This window comes from Megalops cyprinoides, chromosome 5, assembly GCF_013368585.1.
Source record: "Megalops cyprinoides isolate fMegCyp1 chromosome 5, fMegCyp1.pri, whole genome shotgun sequence".
NCBI classification, from domain to species: domain Eukaryota; kingdom Metazoa; phylum Chordata; class Actinopteri; order Elopiformes; family Megalopidae; genus Megalops; species Megalops cyprinoides.
The window spans coordinates 7082047-7101175 of NC_050587.1; the positions used below are offsets into that span (position 1 = coordinate 7082047).

Below are 19129 nucleotides of genomic sequence, written 5' to 3' on the forward strand. Positions count from 1 at the left end.
GCGTTGCCCAGCTGTACTGCTGATATGAGAGTTACTCTGGCAGTGGTGTGTCTGATGCAGTGCAATTAGCAGTGTGAAAATGAGTGTGATGGCGGAGCATGATGCTGCCTCCATCTCAGTAAACTGTTGGAATTTTTTTTTTCTCTCAGTTTACCTTTTCTTTCTGGTTACTGCCCTGTGCTGCCCTACTACCGGGGTAAACATGACACAAAAGTCTGAGTCACAAAATGCCCTGCCCAACCCGCAATAACTATCACTAACTGTACACTAGTTGAGTTGTTTGCAGTAAAAAAAAAAATCTTTTTTATTGATCAAGGAATAAAGTAAAATATATAATAGTATTAATAATGTAATATAACAAATGCAATAGCAAAAAATGTACCCACTAGCCTTGCCATCATGCTTGCCTCTGTCCTGGAACGGCAGCAGACTAGTTTTGGGGGAAAGGGGAAGCACAGGAGTGTTGTCCTCAGGCAGCTGTGGGTTTTATCTCTCCATTTAATCAAGGATCACAAATGCGACTCACCAGCTACCATGAGGAGGATGGACTGCAGTACCTCTGGACCACAGTGCATTTGCCACAAAATCCATTTGCAGATCCACCTCACCAGGAGAGGCTAGAAGACAAGCACCCATAATTCACTCAGGTTTCAGTGAGCATTTGAAAGGGGTCTTACATACACAAATAGTGATTTTAATTTTTCATGCTCAGTAGACCTCTTAGATTTCTCTGAATATTTATGTCAGAGCATTTTGACAATTATATAATTAAAACAGCTCCACAGTATAGAATACAAATGGGAATTTCTTTTTTTCCCCAGAACTTCTTTCTTTTTTAGAGAACATAAGATATTTTTAAAGTAATTGAGTTTGTTATCTTTTGTTATCTTACCCATCTTTTGTTATCCTGTACTAATGAATTAATAAATTAACTGAACTTTAACTATATAAACTTGTGCCAAGAAAGAAGGGTGGTATTAATTACACTGTCTCTGAATGCGTATTAAAATTAGAAGATGGCACACTGTGAATGACTTTCATAGCTGGACTATCTGGTTATTCAGTGCCAGGAAGAGCCTTAAATGTATGAAATCTAGAGTCATATTCCTGAGTATCAACTTGGTAGTGCACAATTGGCACTGAACAGGAGTGATGCCAATAGCATATCAATGTTGCAGGACTGTGTTGGAAAGACACTATATCAGTGTGGAGGGCTGTGTTGGGCATGCACCGTATCAGTGTGGAGGGGCTTTGTTGGACAGACACTATATCAGTGGCAGGACTGTGTTGGACAGACACTATATCAGTGTGGAGGGACTGTCTTGGACAGACAATATATCAGTGTGGCAGGACTGTGTTGGTCAGGCATATGTGCAAGCTTGTGAATTTTATTTTAACACACACCGTACTTGCATTTCATACAATGTCCATGAAAGCACTCCTTGTTTTTTTCTGTGGCCAATGTGACATTTCTGATGCCTACCTACTATTGCTCTATTGCAACAGGTTTTGGTTGCCTTGGTTTCTTAGATGGTATCTGAGTGATCATTCCGGGCTCTCTAATACCTCTGGATTACTCCCAGGTGCACAGTGTCAGCCAGCCATGCACAGCCCATGTGTTTGTTAGGACAATGCTTAGACACAGTTTGAATATCGCAGAGCTAATGACCACCACAGCCCCTGTCTGACCTCTGTGCCTTGGCTCATCCCTGAAGCTGCTATGTGCTGGAGGGCTCAGCAGATACTTGAGTCTGTTACAGATGGAAGCTGACTTCACCCTCTGGGGTCCTTGATATTAGCTCAGTCAGCCTGATAAACCAGAGGCATTGCTCATGCGTGCAGCATTATTAACATCCCTGATGGAAATATGTGACTGTGATTGCAAAGTGTGCTGATTAGGGTCCACCTGTCCATGTTATCACACCAGTCTCATGCTGTAAGAAATTTGCACAAAGACATTTGCACATTCCTTCCTCTTGTAATACTTGAGGTAAATAGACTGGGTCTGTAGGTAAGTTAATTGAGCATATCAATGTTGCAGGACTGTGTTGGAAAGACACTATATCAGTGTGGAGGGCTGTGTTGGGCAGGCACCGTATCAGTGTGGAGGGGCTTTGTTGGTCAGACACTATATCAGTGGCAGGACTGTGTTGGACAGACACTATATCAGTGGCAGGACTGTGTTGGACAGACACTATATCAGTGTGGAGGGACTGTCTTGGACAGACAATATATCAGTGTGGCAGGACTGTGTTGGTCAGGCATATGTGCAAGCTTGTGACTTTAAGGTTTATGTGTGGCAGTGACAGACTCAGAGCTGTCAGGCTCCTGCTCGGGATCACAGGCCCGTCAGCATAAGAGGCAGAGAGGAAAGGTACACAGAGCCTGACTGTCCCAGTCACCTGCATCCAACAGCAAATGATTACAGTGCATTCTTATTTTATTTTCTCATAGCTATCTACTGTGGACATCAGCCAAGGAATAAATTTACAGTGGGGTCTTTCCATTGCCTTTGAAACAGAGTTTAACAAGTCAAGGAAGGTGACTGTAAACATTAGGATTATTTTAATGTTTTCCATGAAAATGACATTGGCATTGATTTTGGCATAAAAAGCTGAAGATTGCGGCTTTATTTGCAGAAAGAAGAGGCTGACAATGGAACCATGCAACTCTCATCTTTTTCAGCAGCATCTGAGACCACCCCCCCCCCCCCCCCGCCCCACCACACCATTTACTCTGTATGATTTAGAATTTATGGGCCTGATTCATATAAACTTACTTTTCATTATTGCAGTGCTGCTTTTCCCCCAAGATTCTAAATGTAAGGTATTTATCAGAATCACTTTTGAACTGAATAATATTTTAGTGATCACATCTGTCAGGCAAGATGACATTATCAGGAAGTTGGATAGATAGATAGATAGATAGATAGATAGATATACACACACACAGTATATCTGACCATCACAGCTCAATCAATAGTGAATATTTATTGTCAGAATTTTAAGGCTTATGTTCAGAATTGAGCAATACATTTAAAATACATTTAATGTGGAATGATCCATAGAGTTAGCAAAACTGCCATCAAACTGATTTTAGTCAAAAAAATGTACATTTTAACTGCATGTTAAAAAAAACATTCCATTGTCAGTTGAGTAAAGTTTAAAAAATGTACATAATAAACCAATATGAAAATCATGATACACATGTACAATTCTTCAGCTGAAGTGCAGTATAATTCTCATATACGTCATTTCTCATGTAGGATTTATTGCTTTCCACTGGCTGCTACAGGAGACTTTCTGTGCTTTAAGAACAAGGATCCATTGTTACAAAAACATTGCACTGAAATGATGCAAGACCTTTATTTCATGTGCATTTGAATTTTATTTTAACACACACCGTACTTGCATTTCATACAATGTCCATGAAAGCACTCCTTGTTTTTTTCTGTGGCCAATGTGACATTTCTGATGCCTACCTACTATTGCTCTATTGCAACAGGTTTTGGTTGCCTTGGTTTCTTAGATGGTATCTGAGTGATCATTCCGGGCTCTCTAATACCTCTGGATTACTCCCAGGTGCACAGTGTCAGCCAGCCATGCACAGCCCATGTGTTTGTTAGGACAATGCTTAGACACAGTTTGAATATCGCAGAGCTAATGACCACCACAGCCCCTGTCTGACCTCTGTGCCTTGGCTCATCCCTGAAGCTGCTATGTGCTGGAGGGCTCAGCAGATACTTGAGTCTGTTACAGATGGAAGCTGACTTCACCCTCTGGGGTCCTTGATATTAGCTCAGTCAGCCTGATAAACCAGAGGTATTGCTCATGCGTGCAGCATTATTAACATCCCTGATGGAAATATGTGACTGTGATTGCAAAGTGTGCTGATTAGGGTCCACCTGTCCATGTTATCACACCAGTCTCATGCTGTAAGAAATTTGCACAAAGACATTTGCACATTCCTTCCTCTTGTAATACTTGAGGTAAATAGACTGGGTCTGTAGCTAAGTTAATTGAGGCTAAGGATAAATGTTTATGAAGTTCTGACAGCTTTTCTATCAAAGACTGTGGCTCCATACTGTCTGCTTTTCTTGTGCCTCATTTGCAGTTATTTCCAAATAAACAGTTACAGTAAAATTGCACTTTTTACAGCATCTGTTGAGATCATTTGATGAATTTGTTTTCACTGAATTCTCAATAATTCATTTACCATTATTTATGTACTGAAAATGTGTATGGATTCGAGAGAATAATACTCTTAAAGAAAAAGCACCTGCAGTTTTTTGGAGAAGTACATTATTTTATTTTATCTCATCAGCTAAATCATCAAACCGCTATGACACCACTGAACTCACACAGGAGAGTCGGGCGAGGCACCTGCAGTCCTCCCATACACACATAGTGACTGGTTTTTACACTACAAGTCCCATGGTGCACCATGGATCAGCACATCGCTTGCTGCTATCTGAGCCGCTCATGGGCCCCCACAGGAGTGGAGTGATGAGGCCAATCTACCTGTCCCCAGTGGAACAAAGCCAAATTGTTCTGCCGATGTGGGCTTCTGGTCATTTGTGCGCTCTGCACACTGCTCAGCTGCTTCAAATTACTTCTTAGTCAAGGAATTTCAGTGAGGTCAAACAGATGCAAACATTGGGTTTGATCAGTCTGCTGACAACATGGCTTATTGCCTTTAACAAATTTAATAAAGTGCTACGTTTTCTATTATTGCGCATCGTCATTAGATTTACGATGAAAGAACAATCATGAAGAAAAGACAAAACACTGCATAAGAGCACAAATATAGACTAAATTGGCACGTAAATTAAAGAAAGATCAGGTTTTGTCCATAGAACTGCTGGAGTGAGTTTCAGTGAAAAGGTTTGGATGTAGGCAATGAATGCAGCCAGAGGGAGCCAGCTACGATCCCCCACCCTTCCTGAGGTCATATCTTAGCATACCATTGTCATAGAAAAGATGCTAATCCTCAGCCTGTTCTGTTGCAGTCAGTCTTTCTTTAACTATAAAACAATGTACCTGTTCATAATCTTTGCTACCCATTGCATTATCTTACTGTCCTATGTGAATCATGTCATCCTTTATTGGTTAAATAAAGGATAATTAAAAGAAAGGGAAAGAAAAATAAGCCATAACATGGCCTTCAGCTGCATATTTTTAATGAAACATGTTGGCCAACAAAAATAATCGTATCAGGGTTTCCGTTAGCCGGTAATTACCAGTTTTTGCCTGGTAAAATTTATTAAAAAAAACTGATAAATTAAAAACTTGCTGGTCAAAATGTCCGGTAATGATGCTCACACAAAACATAGCTATAACGAAGGCTATCCCTAGACTGGGCTACACTGACTAAAATTGTTCTGCCCATGTGAAGCGTGCCAGCAGAGAGGGGCTTCTCTCTGCAGAATGGAATCAAGACGGCACTGCAAAGTCGTCTGGAGGAGGAGAGAGTGACGCAGCTTATGTACATTGCAAGCTGCAAAGACACATTGGACACGTTTGATTTCAAGTTGGCAGCAGAGGACTTTGCCGCAGTGCAAAAAGGAGAAAATAAAAATTTACCTGGTAGCCTATACGCTACATTTGATGCCATGTAGGCCTAGCCTTTTTTTTTAAACAGGCTACAGATGTTACAAGTTACAGATGTTTCGTAATAGCCTACGTTTTAGTGCCTAATGTTGAGGTTTTGCTCAATCATTACTGTTCGTTTTGCTTAATCTTTACTGTTCATTAAATAGTCAGACTGATTTGAGGTCATTGTCATTCTTTTGTCAACCTAGGTTCACATTATATTTGTGTTTGTAACATAGACTGTTATTGAAACGTGACCAGTAAGTTTCAAATTTGTCTGGTAAAATAAATTCTTTCCGGACACCGGACCGGCAAGAAAAAACCCTGAATCGTATGTACTTGAACCATCACTCAGTACTAGCTCAACGGTTTTTATTCAAAGCATCCAAAGCAATTTAACTCCTTTGCCCATCTTGTTGCGTAGGACATTTTAAATGACCTGATTTCTCCTTGAGAATTACCCACAAGACCACAGGAGCAAGATAGCCCTGGCACTTTGCGGTCCCGTGCTGAACTGAAAGGTTGAAGTGTACTCTTTCAGCACAGAGATTCATTCCCTATGGGCTGGACTGGCTGGCCTGCCAGGACACACAGCAGAAAGTAACATCACACAGGCTCTCAGCGGTTCTTTTCACACCCCTTCTGCTGACAAGCAGCCACTTGGAGATCCCTCTTCTTCGACACATTCCAAGCAGCCTGAGCTCGGCAACATCTTTTCCATGCCTCCCGGCAGACGAACCAGAGTCTCTGAAAGGGCTTATTTTTAAAACAGTGTCATCTCGTGCAGCACTCAGTTTTGAGAACTTTGGAGCATAAGAGAATTTGGCGATAGCTTTATCAAAGGGAGATATCGGGCCAGAGAGTGGTGGCTGCTTTTAGAGCCTCACCTTTTCACTGCCAGTATCTCTGTTTCTCATGTTAACCGTGACAGCCTGTCCTCCCGCAGCCGGGCCAGCTCCACTCTGCCTGTTTATATTCATTTTGATTATTAATTTATCGGCACATCTCATTGTATTAAATATGGAAGACACAGCCCTCCTGAACACTGAAGTTAGACATCAGGTCCCTTTCATTAATATCTTCAGAGTATCATGCCGTACACTACAGTTTTCATTCAGACATTTGAATGTATACACTAAATCCAATCAAAACTACATCATGGCAATAGGACTTTTTTATACATTGAGATACAGGTGTAATTGATCAAAATGAAAAAAGAAAAATTTCCAATATAAACAAAATATTATGTGCTTGCTTTTTTTCTAAGTGCCTTATAAGTTTGCATTGAAGGTTTATGCTGTATTTACTGTGGGACTGGTATGGTACACACACACACAACATTCAGTAAGGGTATCTGAAGGAAGCATCGAAACAGGGAAAAGAAATTCTGAAAGAAAAGAAAATCTTCAAAGAAAATCTCTGGTCACAAATAAAAAAGCAATAAGCAATAAGCAATAAGAAAGCAGTGGACGGGTGTAGCTTGAACTGTCCTGTGTCCCTTTCTATCTGTTTTGAGCCGTTTCCCCCTCTGAGCTGTTGACTCTAGCCTCACCTGCAGCCTCTGGTTGTCATCGGCAGATTCTCAGACGGCCCCCCTGTGCTGGAGTCATAAAGTCAGCCGGAGGACCGCTGGGAGGGATTGGTCTCCCGCTCTCATCCACCAGCTCGTCACTGTTTCACAAGGCCTCCGGCAGGTACAGTACTGCTTTTGTTCCAATCAGTCAGTGAGCTGAATATCACTGTGGAGATAGGCAGAGTCTGAGTGGTGCTCTTTCAGGGCCCTTTGTCCTGCCGTGGCCTTTTTTTAGCGCAGGCTGGTCCAGAGGAGAACGCTGCAGCTGCTTTTCTGCCGTTTCGGCCACTGCAGTGCTGCTCTTGCCTTTTGCTCAATGGTAAAATAAGGATCAAATTGAGGCACAGAGAGATTTACATTTAACTTCAAGTAAAAATAACAATGTTACTTTTCATGACTTCCACATTTTGGTTTTCTGGACTGGTGAAATAATAATAATAATAATAATAATAATAATAATACATTTGTTGCTGTGGTGTGTGCTGTTGCAGGTCTAAAAAGTATCAATATCTTGGCATTTCTTTGGCATATATTTTTGTCTCTGCTGCAGTGATTCTATTATTTATATTTTCTACAATCTACCCCCCTCCAGTCACTTTCAGCCGTTCGAAGGAAAATATCAAGATTTATTTTTAAAATGCTGAAAAACCCAAAAACTGGGAACTTAACTTGTGGGTATGCAAATTCAAATCAACATAAATGTTAAATGGTACATTTATGAAATCATTTATACTGCATACACTATAGTGTGATGTGTGCATTAATTTACAAACATTGAATACTGCAAATATATGGTATATCACATGACAAAAATAACATTGATTCAATACTTCTTACGCTTTCTGCGTTATCGCCATCAACAGGCTAAACACAGAGATGCAAAGACAGGTGTCAGAATGCTCCTATTCTCTGGGCAGACACAGTGCACATCATTATGTTGGGTTTTATTCTCAATTCTGTTGTCAGACCCAATAACACACAATTTAGTAATTAAGTAATTAAACAGTAATTAAGGTAGAATGGGAACATGACAATTTTTTGTGTGCAGTGCAGGCTTTAATGAAACACTGGAAGATGCAACCAAAAAAACTGTGTTCCCTCACCCAAACTGCCAAATGCAGCAATTTGGCAGGGTATACAAATCTACACAACCAACCACAGGACACGTCGATGCATTCTTTTGGCTTACCCAGACTGTACTGACTTTCATACTGGGGCAGAACAAAGCTATCTATTGGGCAGCGCTATCAGGGTTCACACTGGTCGATGCTCCTTAAGCAAACCATGAGTTTAAAAACTGTCAAGGCAGTTTACCTTTACCACTATGTTGGAAATGAATAAAATTGTATTAAATGTCAGAAGCTTTACTGACTATGTGTGTGTATGTGTGTGTGTGTGTGTGTGTGTGTGTGTGTGTGTGTGTGTGTGTGCATGCGTGTGCATGCAAGTGTGTGACTCTGAACTTGTAGTGAGCTCTGTTGGATTTTCATTGATAGCTATAGGATTAGATAGTACATAGTACATACTTATATATAGTTATAAGGCTAGTATATATGCCTTTTGATTTGAAGAAATTACATGAGTTATTACATGGGTTAACTGAATCTGTGCATTTGCATCGTATACAATTATTGATATTTACGTAAAAATTGTAAGGATTTTTTCATGTATGTGTGAGATAGTACTAAATATTAAAATAGGGTAGATATTATTTGTTTTCGTGCACATGACCATACTTCTATTTTCATTTCTTGTTTCAAAAATCCCCGATTATTCTTCAGTGTTGAAAAATTATTAATGGTTATACAGTGTTTGCGAAAACGTGCATGTGGGTGTGATGGTTATGCGTAGATCATTGAATTGTCTCAGTTTTAACTTTTTAACTTAAAATCTCAAGATTGTCTAGTGAAAACTGGCTATCTAATATTAACACATCGTACATTAATTGATAAACATTGATAGCTACGCAATCTGCGTTGTTCGTGGGCGACCAAATATTCACCTGTACAGCAAGAGATTGTTGTTGTTATCTTGCGCCGTCATGACTCTGCTGTGTGGATAGTTTAGCTCGGGCGTGTTCAGAACGGCTTGGATGATTCCACAGAGATGAGCTGCAGGCGAGCCATCACCTGTCTCCGGACGCGACGAAGGGCTTCATCGTCATGCTTACTCGGTCCACTCATCCGTTTCGACAGGATACTGAAAGGTACTGCGACAAACCGTCTCCCCCTCAAAGACGATGTTAAATTTAAGGCAATTAACAGAGCAGGTTAAACTCTGCGGATTTCACCCGAAACAAGGTGAAACTTCAGGCAGTTAGTGGAACATTCCTAAAGCGGCTATTAATTCGCCGGTTTGAATGACAGCGCAGGAAAAAAAATGAGCTGGCCTAATTTGTGGGGAACCTAATTTGTGGGGAAGTTGGTTTGTTGTGGTGAGCCTGTTTTATCGCTGCGGTTAATCGAGACTCCGAGACAGTAGTTTAATGAAGTTGCTAGGTGAAGAAAACACGGAAACAAGTGTCCGGTTTTATCTTTTGTGTAGTTGTATTCAAATCTAAACCTTGTGCTGATAGAGCAGATGAGGGACACGGGAAAAGAGAGATGGCGCATATTAACGATCCTTAATGTGCATTTAAATTATATGTGTATAATTTCTAAACTTTTTGTTTTTACCGTGTGTTTTTAATTAACAAGTGTAGTGGGTCGATGCCTAGGTATTTCTTATTGGTGGTGGCTTGTTGTAATATTATGTTTCTAACAGCGGGCGGGCTATTTGTTCCGGGCTGCTTGGGTGTGTTATAACTGTTCTTTTATTCTGCAGTTAGTTTAGCTGAAGAGGTGTATTGATTGTGACGCCCTTGACAAGCGGTTGTTGCACATTACAGCCACATTATAAAGTATACATTATCTATTATTGCACAAGTGCATTATCAATTCGAATATAATGTAGGTAAAATGAAATTGGTTTGAATTCATTCAAAGCCCTTCGACTTCACAATTGTTACAATGCAGCATAAGCATTTAGATAAAATACATTGAGTATTATTAACTGATGTTTGCTGTATTCTTGAACTACTGCGGATGATCAATTTATGTGTATTGATTCGAGGACAGATTTTAAGGTTTAGGTAGGCTAGCCATGCAAAATATTTGTTTATAACGGATGCAGTGGAGCGTGATTTTCGAAAACAATGAACGAATTTTGCATCACATACTTTTTACATATTGTTTTACACGACCCAGTTATTTACAGTGCATTTTGTTTTACCGTCAAATTGATTCACCATACTGATCTGAGCTCCTCAGTCGCGAGGCATCTTTTCTCTTCCTGCATTTCAGATTGTCTTCAACTTTGAATACTGAACGTGAGAGAATCGCCAAATCCATTGTGTGAGTGCGAAAAAAAGGTTTGTCGAAGCTGAATATAAACCGCAAAAAAGAAAGGACTATACATCAGTTGCAAACTGCATGCTGAATATAAAATAACTCTGAAGACTATTTAATATATAAATCCAGTGAGAAGATTCATACAATGTCATACAAACAATATTTATCCTATGTTTTCACTATCAAAATAGAACAAAAGAAAAAAAGCTTTAAAATGTCACCTTTGAGTTTTTGCCAAAGGTTTATTGTGAAATAGTCCTGAAGATATATTTCTACATATGGCCTTGTTTACATAATCTTCAAGAAAGGACAGGACACGTAAAATCTGACTGATAATTCAAAGACCACAGTACAATCGCTTCTTTTTTACTTCAGCAAACAGATACATGAAAAGTGGCACGTCTTCCGACAATAAATAATAAATTATATTTAGATATATTTCTTTTTTGCAGTACAAGAACAGAAAAAAAATTCCAGAGCTAACCAACTTTTTAACCAATATCTATACATATCTTTGGGAAAAAGGTTATTGGATGGACACAGACTCACACACAATATTCCCACGAAGCTTGTGGCAAAATAGAGGTATACCTTGTTGCAATGCTTTCGTACTTGGGCTTTTAAGGAGATAATTCGACACAAGCAGAGAGGCAGTATCTGCCATTCCTATCCGACCACCATGTTGCAGTTTGTTAACCCCGGAGCAATCCCCTCTTAGGCCGGAGTGGGACGGACAGGTCCTCGGGCTGACAACACTGCACACCCCAGTGTGCCAGTCTGAATGTCAGATTTGATCATCCTCGCCACATCCTTGCAGTTTCAGTTGGTACCGATTTCCAAGAAGTCCTCCGATTTTTCCCATGTTCGTTTTTCCTTCCTCTTTTCCTTTTTGGCAAGGCTGTAACCGTCTCCACCAGGCAGACCCAACACGTGACAAGCCTACGCCTGTCCATTTTGTTCATGTCAAATGCGCTCAGAATTTGACTCTATTTCTGTGCAGAACGCAGGTTGTACATCATGGATATCTTCTTGTGGACTACGCTGAAACGTGTCTTGAGTGTACATCAAAGCAGATGTTAGCTTCCTGGTAGTTTCCATGATTGTCTTCACAGTGTACACAAACACAACCAGGGGTTGTTTAAATAAAGAGGCGTCGTGCAGTTGAAAAGTGTACTTTTTTTCTGATGGAGCAGCTAGCGTATATGCTGGTTTTGACCACAGCTCACGCAGCTGCCCAACACTTCCTATATTCAGGCATTTGGAATACAAAATAGTTCACGCATTCATGCCTCTATAGGACTTGATACCATGCTGTTGGGTGTGTCAGGCAGTTGAGAGGACATTGATGCAACCTCACTTCCAGTCGAATTCGAACCCGGTCCTCCTTCCGAAAAACTTACCTGGAAAAGAAAGGCAACAATATTACAGTCTCCCACAAAAGAGTCCATCTGCTTAAACATGCACAGTACAGCTTAAATCTTTACTGGTGTACTTGCACTATGCAAGCATGCATTATGATGTTTATATTGTTTGAATCACCTTGACAAACAGTTGGACAAACAGATTTGATAAATATATTTATCAAAAAAATACATAGAAAATAGAAACAAATAGAAACAAACAGAACATCTGTTGCTACACATCAGTCAGTACTAAAAGCTATAAGCAAGTGATCACACTGCAATGACGGCATTGTCTGGGGTAACACGGGAACATAAAAACAAGGAAAAACAAGGACAGTACACTGCCATCACATGGATATCATGCATGTATCAGAACTTTACAGAAATATCATTTGACACAGTAGCAGTGGCAGGCCTGGTAACAGTAACAGGGACTGTATGAAGCTGTTGCTTAACTGTTGTTCATTTGCCATTTACTTCCTTGCGGGTGCAACACAATGCTCACTGTAGTGCAGTATGACATTATATACACGGTGTGCTTTGTGCTCTGTGCTGGTACTCACCAGTTGCTGAAACGCCGGCTGGTCTATGTCACTCTGCAGTGCAAAGTCACTCAGTACTTTCCAAGGCGGTTGGTAACTCTGCACCTCCACTGGGTTTGCCTGCAAACCACCATCGTGTCTCTCCGGACTGGCAGCCACCATCGGAGTCCCTGTCATCCCCTGGATATTCTGCAGATTGTCCCAAAGAAACTAGTTGAGGTAAAGTTAACAAACATGATAATAAACACATATTGACAATCACGACATTACATAACCCCAATACAACATACTTTCTAGGTTGGCATGTAAGTTACAAAATATAAGATCTTCTGTATGTTATCTTGGGGGGGGGGGGGGGGTTCAAAACCAGCTACATGCTTTTTACTCAACTTTTAAATATATGTTATTATTATTAAAAATAAACTCAGAGGTGACTCGGAAGGGTAAGCGCTGGGTTCGTTTTTAATTTCCGGAATGGCCCGTGAATTATACAATAATGAATAATAACATCCATCATAAAAATATAAAATAATAATAAAATATAAAAAACGCCTCCGTTCCCACGATTTCTTTCCGTATGCGTGCGTGCATGCGTGTGTGTATGTGTGAGTGAATCGGCGTGTGTTTATATGAAGGCTGTTTCAAAGTTGGTTAAATATGTTTTTGGATCAGTTCCTACTTAAGAAGATAAGTAGGCCGCTAAGTTGTTCAACGTTATGCCACACTGGACGTTGTTTCCTTGCCTGTACAGATGACGGGAATATACATGTGTACATTTTAGTTTAGCGAAAAAATATTTCGCAGTCAGTTAATAGACATAGTGTGAACTGTGCATGTATTGTAATATTAGGTATGTGCTGTTATTTCTTCAAAATTATACAAACTTAACCGGTCCACAAAATTCTATCTTGGTGCTTGCCCGCGGTGGCCTCTCACCGTTTTATCGTTTGGTTGCTGCTGCTGGAGTTGTTTCATCAGTATACTCCTCTTTTTGTCCTTGCAGCGCTTGTTTTGAAACCAGACCCTGATGACTCTGGGACTAAGACCCGTCATTTCCACCAGCTGCTCTTTCATGAGGGCGTCTGGTCTGGGGTTGGCGTTGTAGCAAGTCCTCAAGGTGTGAAGCTGTTTCTCGTTGAGTACCGTTCGAACCCGAGTGGTTTTCTCCGGCTGTTTGTGAACATGCGGTCGAAGCGCAGGTTGCCGGGCAGATACCGGCTCTGCTGTTAAAAAATAAATTAATTAATAAAAAAGACAAGTAAGATAAGACAAAATAGCAAAATAGGAAGGATTCTTTCCTCAAAGAACTGAAGATTCGAATTGACGGGTGTAATGAAAGATACTGAAGACTATTACCTTATAGTTAAAATAAATTCGGTTTATAAAAATAAATACTTTAACTAACGTCAGTTGCAGTTACAGCTGCAATATGTGATACAACACAGAGAATGTAGGTATATGCTACCAGAAATGAAATCTTTTTAAACAGTGCGAATTAGTGTAATATATTTGAAATACTAATGCTGATAATGAAGTGTTATTCTTTGTGTATTCTGATTTGATTTGAGATAAGCGTGTGTGACATCACGCACAGTAAAAACAAATATCCACAACATGATAACATGCACAACACACAGCCTGCTTAAATGTCCATTGATAGAGAAGCCAGGCACAGCAATGCCTTTCTGGAGCTTTTTACGCCATTAAAGGCACAGTTTTCCATTTTCGTCTCTCTGTGGCAGTAAGTGATTTAAGACAGACCCAAGCCCTCTTTAAATTTAATTTAAATTTGAAGTATATTAGTATTAGTATATTTACCTGCTTATTCTATACAGTGTGCCAGATATACGCACTTAACATAGGCTATATGCAAAAATGTTGTTTGGTATACAACAATTAGGTAAATAACTGGGCATCTTAGAGCTCACCTGAAATGAGAAGGCATTCTTCAAATCAGATTGGAAAATTCAAAAATTAAAGTTTAATTTTCTGATCACTTTTGTTCTCATTGCGCTTTGCCCCTTTTCCAGTTGATTTGATGTAATACTTTGAATCAGAGTATAGTCTAAGTTTACATGGCCTTGTAACCTTGAAAAGCATCGCCAATCAATGGCAGCAATCCAGTCTATTTTATGTAAATTAAATTAAGTGAAACAACACAGTGAATGTACATGATTATATAAATCCTCTTTAAAAATGAAATACAGCATTCGCCTTTCACATGGCTACAGCATAGCAGGTTCCTTCTGTTCTGAATTAGCAACTGTATATGAAGAAACAAAATTGATATGAAGAAATATGATTTTTTTCCCCCACAGTGAAATAAGAAAGCAGTCCAATATCCAGCGATATTGCTGAATTGTTTTACTTAATCTGTTTTTCGAAATATCATTAATATTTTACAATCATCACAAAACGGCGGCAAATTCAGACTGTCACTTAGAAAGAATAGTTTTCACAGCAACTCTTCAAATGTTAGGTGTATGAATTCTACCAACGATCGCATCATGTTTATATTTTACAGCTAGTGGTAAAATACCCGCAACCTACCCGCCATCTGCAAAGGTCTTGCCGGGTGTAAAGGGCTAAGCGGGTCTCCTGCCCCCATTGTTGCCCTCTCCACGACGTCGTGATCGGCCCTGCAGAACAGGCCATCTTCTCTCAGAGCAAACTCGTCCCCGGGGATAAGCTGCCGGCTGCAGGCCACACACCGAAAACACTCGATATGGTACACCTTGGAACGCGCCCTCATGACGAAATCGTTCTTGCTGAAGCCTATGTTGCATTTAGCGCACTTTATTCCGTATAACCTGGAATAGCGAAGGAACGTTTAAGGATATACCCCAACAACCACTGCATATGTACAACGACCGTTACAACCTCTGGTATTTCCCATGAACATGCATTTTATACATCCGTACACAGCAGGCAAGCGTAACTCGAAGGCATACTTTGTAACGCAGGCTATACTTTGGCGTTGGGAGAAACGAACAAATGAAACCATGCTGAGGGTCGAGATAAAATAATATCAGCGAAAAGACCAGGCCTAATAAAATACAAAATGTCACAGCAGCATATAGACAATACATATGTAATTAATTACATGTGTATTATTGAACTGCGAAAAATTACATTATAATTTACAGTAATCCTATGTTCTACACATATCATAATGTTCACTAAAGTCTTGTTCAATTAAATATATGGACGTTGCATGTTGCTGAAAACACTCTCTTAGAGTACCTGCAAAACTGCAATTACCCAAATGCACGGTATGTTTCAAAAAGAGATCCCATTACTGAACAGGCCTGTGTGTGTGTGTGTGTGTGTGTGTGTTTGTGTGTTATCAGTTACAGTTACGATATAAATCGGGTTAAAACCAGTCCATGAAGAGGTTGTTCAGAGAGTAAAATAATTCATTCGGTTGTCCGGTGAAAAATATAAATAAACAATTAAACATAAAACTTAACCCTATGCTATTTACACATTCGAATTTTACTGAAACATATAAAACATTTTAAAGATGACTTTTAAAATACTGTGCTTCAAGCTTCATTTTGTATTCTCTGTAGAATTTCCATGTTTTTCTTATAAATGTTCATGCTGATAGGTTCACTACACTAAATGCTGGTCTTATATAGAAAATTGAACTTCACTGGGTATGTGATATTATGCGATGTTTAAAAATTGACCAAGTTTAAATAAATGTACTATGAGAATATTTTCAGTCTTTCTTAAATTCACAGTATGGGTTAATATTGGTCGTGTTATTTAAGTAATACAAAGTATGGGAAATCTGAAGTAGAACAACAAAAAACAAGTCGGAAATGATTTTATCTAATATCATTCGCAGGACAATAACATTGATCCATATTTGTGAGTGATGACATGTGAACGACATCGTGTATCTCAAAATAATGACAAATATATTTATTGTGCGTGTAATTTGAGCTTTTGTAACTGCAGCTTCATTTGGTTTATTTTGTTAAGAGTTCAGGTGTCAATCACCACAAATTTCTGCATTGTCGCAAAAAGTGATAAAGCCCTGGGATGGGAATCAGAATTGTTTAGCTCGAAATAATGTGTTTTTGTAACTGTCATTTTTCCTGAGTAATTCAATTTAAATTATATTAAATGGAGAAAAACGGAAACGGTTAACTTGGCATTGCTGACTAATGATGCCTATTCAAAACAAGACCTACCTGATGTAGTCTCTTTTACAATAGGTTTTTCCATCTCTGACAAAGCAGGTACAAGATTCGTCCAAATACTGATTACATTCTGCGCATTTCAAGCACGCCGCGTGCCATTCCAGATCTGGGGACACCCTCAAAATGTACTGATCGTGAATTTGATTTCCACACCCCACGCATAAAGAAATCAGTCGTTTTTCTGAAATCAGAACAGAAACAAAATACATTAGAAAATGACTTGCAACCACATGCAAAAAGCATTTCTCATGGGTCAAATCGAAAGCATACTGTAAAACATTTCTGTTTCAGCCACAGAAATGGATAAAGTTGGCTTAATATACGATAAATCAAAATAACCGGAAAGCTCTATCAACTCTAAATAGCTATAGGCCTAGTAAATTATTATTATTATTATTATTAGTAGTAGTAGTAGTAGTAGTATTATTATTATCTCTAAAACCACAAGTGCTGTCTCACGTCACATATAAAACTAATTCAATTTTCTGAATCCATTCTTGACAGAAATGTGACAATTACCGAATTGACCGTTACGTATGAAGGTTAGTGTTTCATGTTCAACGTGCTTTTGTCCCACAGTTTGCGCAAGCTATACCGCTGGGGCCAAGAGTGTCAGGATACGACAGACACATGGCTTTAATGGAAAAGTATATTTCGCTCTCGTAACATGAACTCTGCTTGCATTAGAAGTTCCATAAACGGTTTTGTTTTCCGAATAAGCACAATAATATCTGATGCAATTAAGTGGCACTTACTTTTAGGCGGATCCCCCATGTCTCCCATGTCAAGATAGTAAGGTGGTGTTAGGTCCACTTTCAAGAAAAGATGCAACAGTTTTTTTTTTTTTTTTTTTTTTTGCCAGAAAAGGATTTTTCCCTCGCGATCACTTTAGGAAGCAGCGATGTGAGGGGTGTGAGGCACTGCTCTGAAATGTGTCGCTCGCGTTTAAAGTAAGGGGCGCCCGTGCGGAGGTGCCTAGTCCCGGTGTAGATGAGGAGCCCTTGTCCTTATCTCTCACTCAAATTCTCTCTTCTTTCTCTACTCAATCGCCATTGGTCTGACGTAGGGCGTGGAAACGTCATCTTCATGGAAAGCTGATTGGATATGAAAGAACCAAGCAGCTGGTAGTATTATCACATTACTCCTGCAGTCCTGCGATCCGGTGCCCATCGTCCTCCGTTCGGTGTATCTTTCTAGAGCATAGAGTTCTCGTTTCTGTTTCTTCCGTTTTTTTCTGAGATTACGCTTTACTTGTTTTAATCAATTAATTTATGGTTCACGAGCGTTCACCACTATTGTATTTTGCGTTAAATATGACGTTGACACTGCATGCATTTATTACTTTTATATTTTTGTGATGTGTATAATAACCTCGTCGTATACGTTTTTGTGACACAGAATTGCGTTCCACCACGCCACAGAACTTCTTGGATATAGCCTTGTGCATAGATGTGACAGGGTGACATTTTCGTTCTAAAAAATTGTTTACAAGAACGCACGTGTATGTTACTTATTTTTAGAAGTAGGGAAAAAGCTTGATACTGTGATGCAGTTTATTTTAAACAGACCAGTGACGAGAAAATAACCTTTTAAAATCCATTCACACGTTATTAATATACAAATAATGCCTAAAGAGGTGAGTAGCCTAATATAACATTGGAACATGCAAATAGTTTTATTTTGAAAAAGAAATGCATCCTGCCATTATTCTCTGATTTTTCAGTTTTTGTAAACCCAAATCAAATTTTAAATATTTTTCATTTATTCATCAAAATTTAAAGGTAAGTTAATTTCATTTTGTGCGCTACGAATCCATCGTGTCGAAATATGAACATATATTCAAGTAGGTGATGCAAAACAACCAGAGAGCAGTGTGATTACAAGGAGAGACATCTTTCCACGTTTTAGCTTTGTAAACCAAAAGGCAATTACAGAGCATAATTGCAGATAATGACAGTCCTAAACAGCCAGTGTGACACGTGGTATAATGTAAACTGAAAGTGAAGGGCAATTTGACTTAATAGGCAAAACAGAGCACGTAGCCTAGGAATCGGCCCGCTTTTAAGCCTCTTTGCACGAAACAGGCAAGTACATGTTGTGAAGGGAGGCATGTAGACCATAGGCCTACATGTCACCTTCATTCCATGTACATTAATGTTATCTTTAATATTTTTAAATACGAAAAGGTATACTCCTCCGTATTTGGTAACATTGCAGAAACTGCAAAATTCTTTGAAGCACTGGGTTCATTAATACGTGAGCCTCGCTAACCTGGGTGTACATCAGCAGGGTTTATCGGCTCGACCTTGCCAGACGCAAAAGCGCCCTCTTGCGTTTTCATCACCCCAAAAGCATCTGGAATCCCCCAACCGACCCGTTTCCGAACAAAGACACATGGAAATGTATATTTCACCTTCATC

General features: G+C 39.5%; 1 protein-coding gene across 1 annotated transcript; it reads right to left on the reverse strand.

Annotated features, from left to right (window-relative positions):
* Positions 1-11711: 11711 nt before the first annotated feature.
* LOC118778368 (insulin gene enhancer protein isl-1-like) lies at positions 11712-17492 on the reverse strand. Its single transcript, XM_036529879.1, has 6 exons — positions 17465-17492; positions 16701-16890; positions 15049-15308; positions 13435-13721; positions 12520-12687; positions 11712-11953 (listed from the first exon to the last, which is right to left on the reverse strand). The coding sequence occupies exons 1-6, from the start codon at positions 17490-17492 to the stop codon at positions 11837-11839; spliced, it is 1050 nt and encodes a 349-aa protein (XP_036385772.1). The 3' UTR covers positions 11712-11836.
* Between the last annotated feature and the right edge of the window lie 1637 nt (positions 17493-19129).

Coding starts and splice junctions, on each gene's coding strand:
- LOC118778368 (XM_036529879.1), bottom strand. CDS start 17,492: ATGGGAGACATGGGGGATCCGCCTAAAA. Junction 13,722..15,048: donor AAGACCTTTGCAGATGGCGG/GTAGGTTGCGGG, acceptor ATTTTTTAACAG/CAGAGCCGGTATCTGCCCGG. Junction 12,688..13,434: donor AGCAACCAAACGATAAAACG/GTGAGAGGCCAC, acceptor GACAATCTGCAG/AATATCCAGGGGATGACAGG.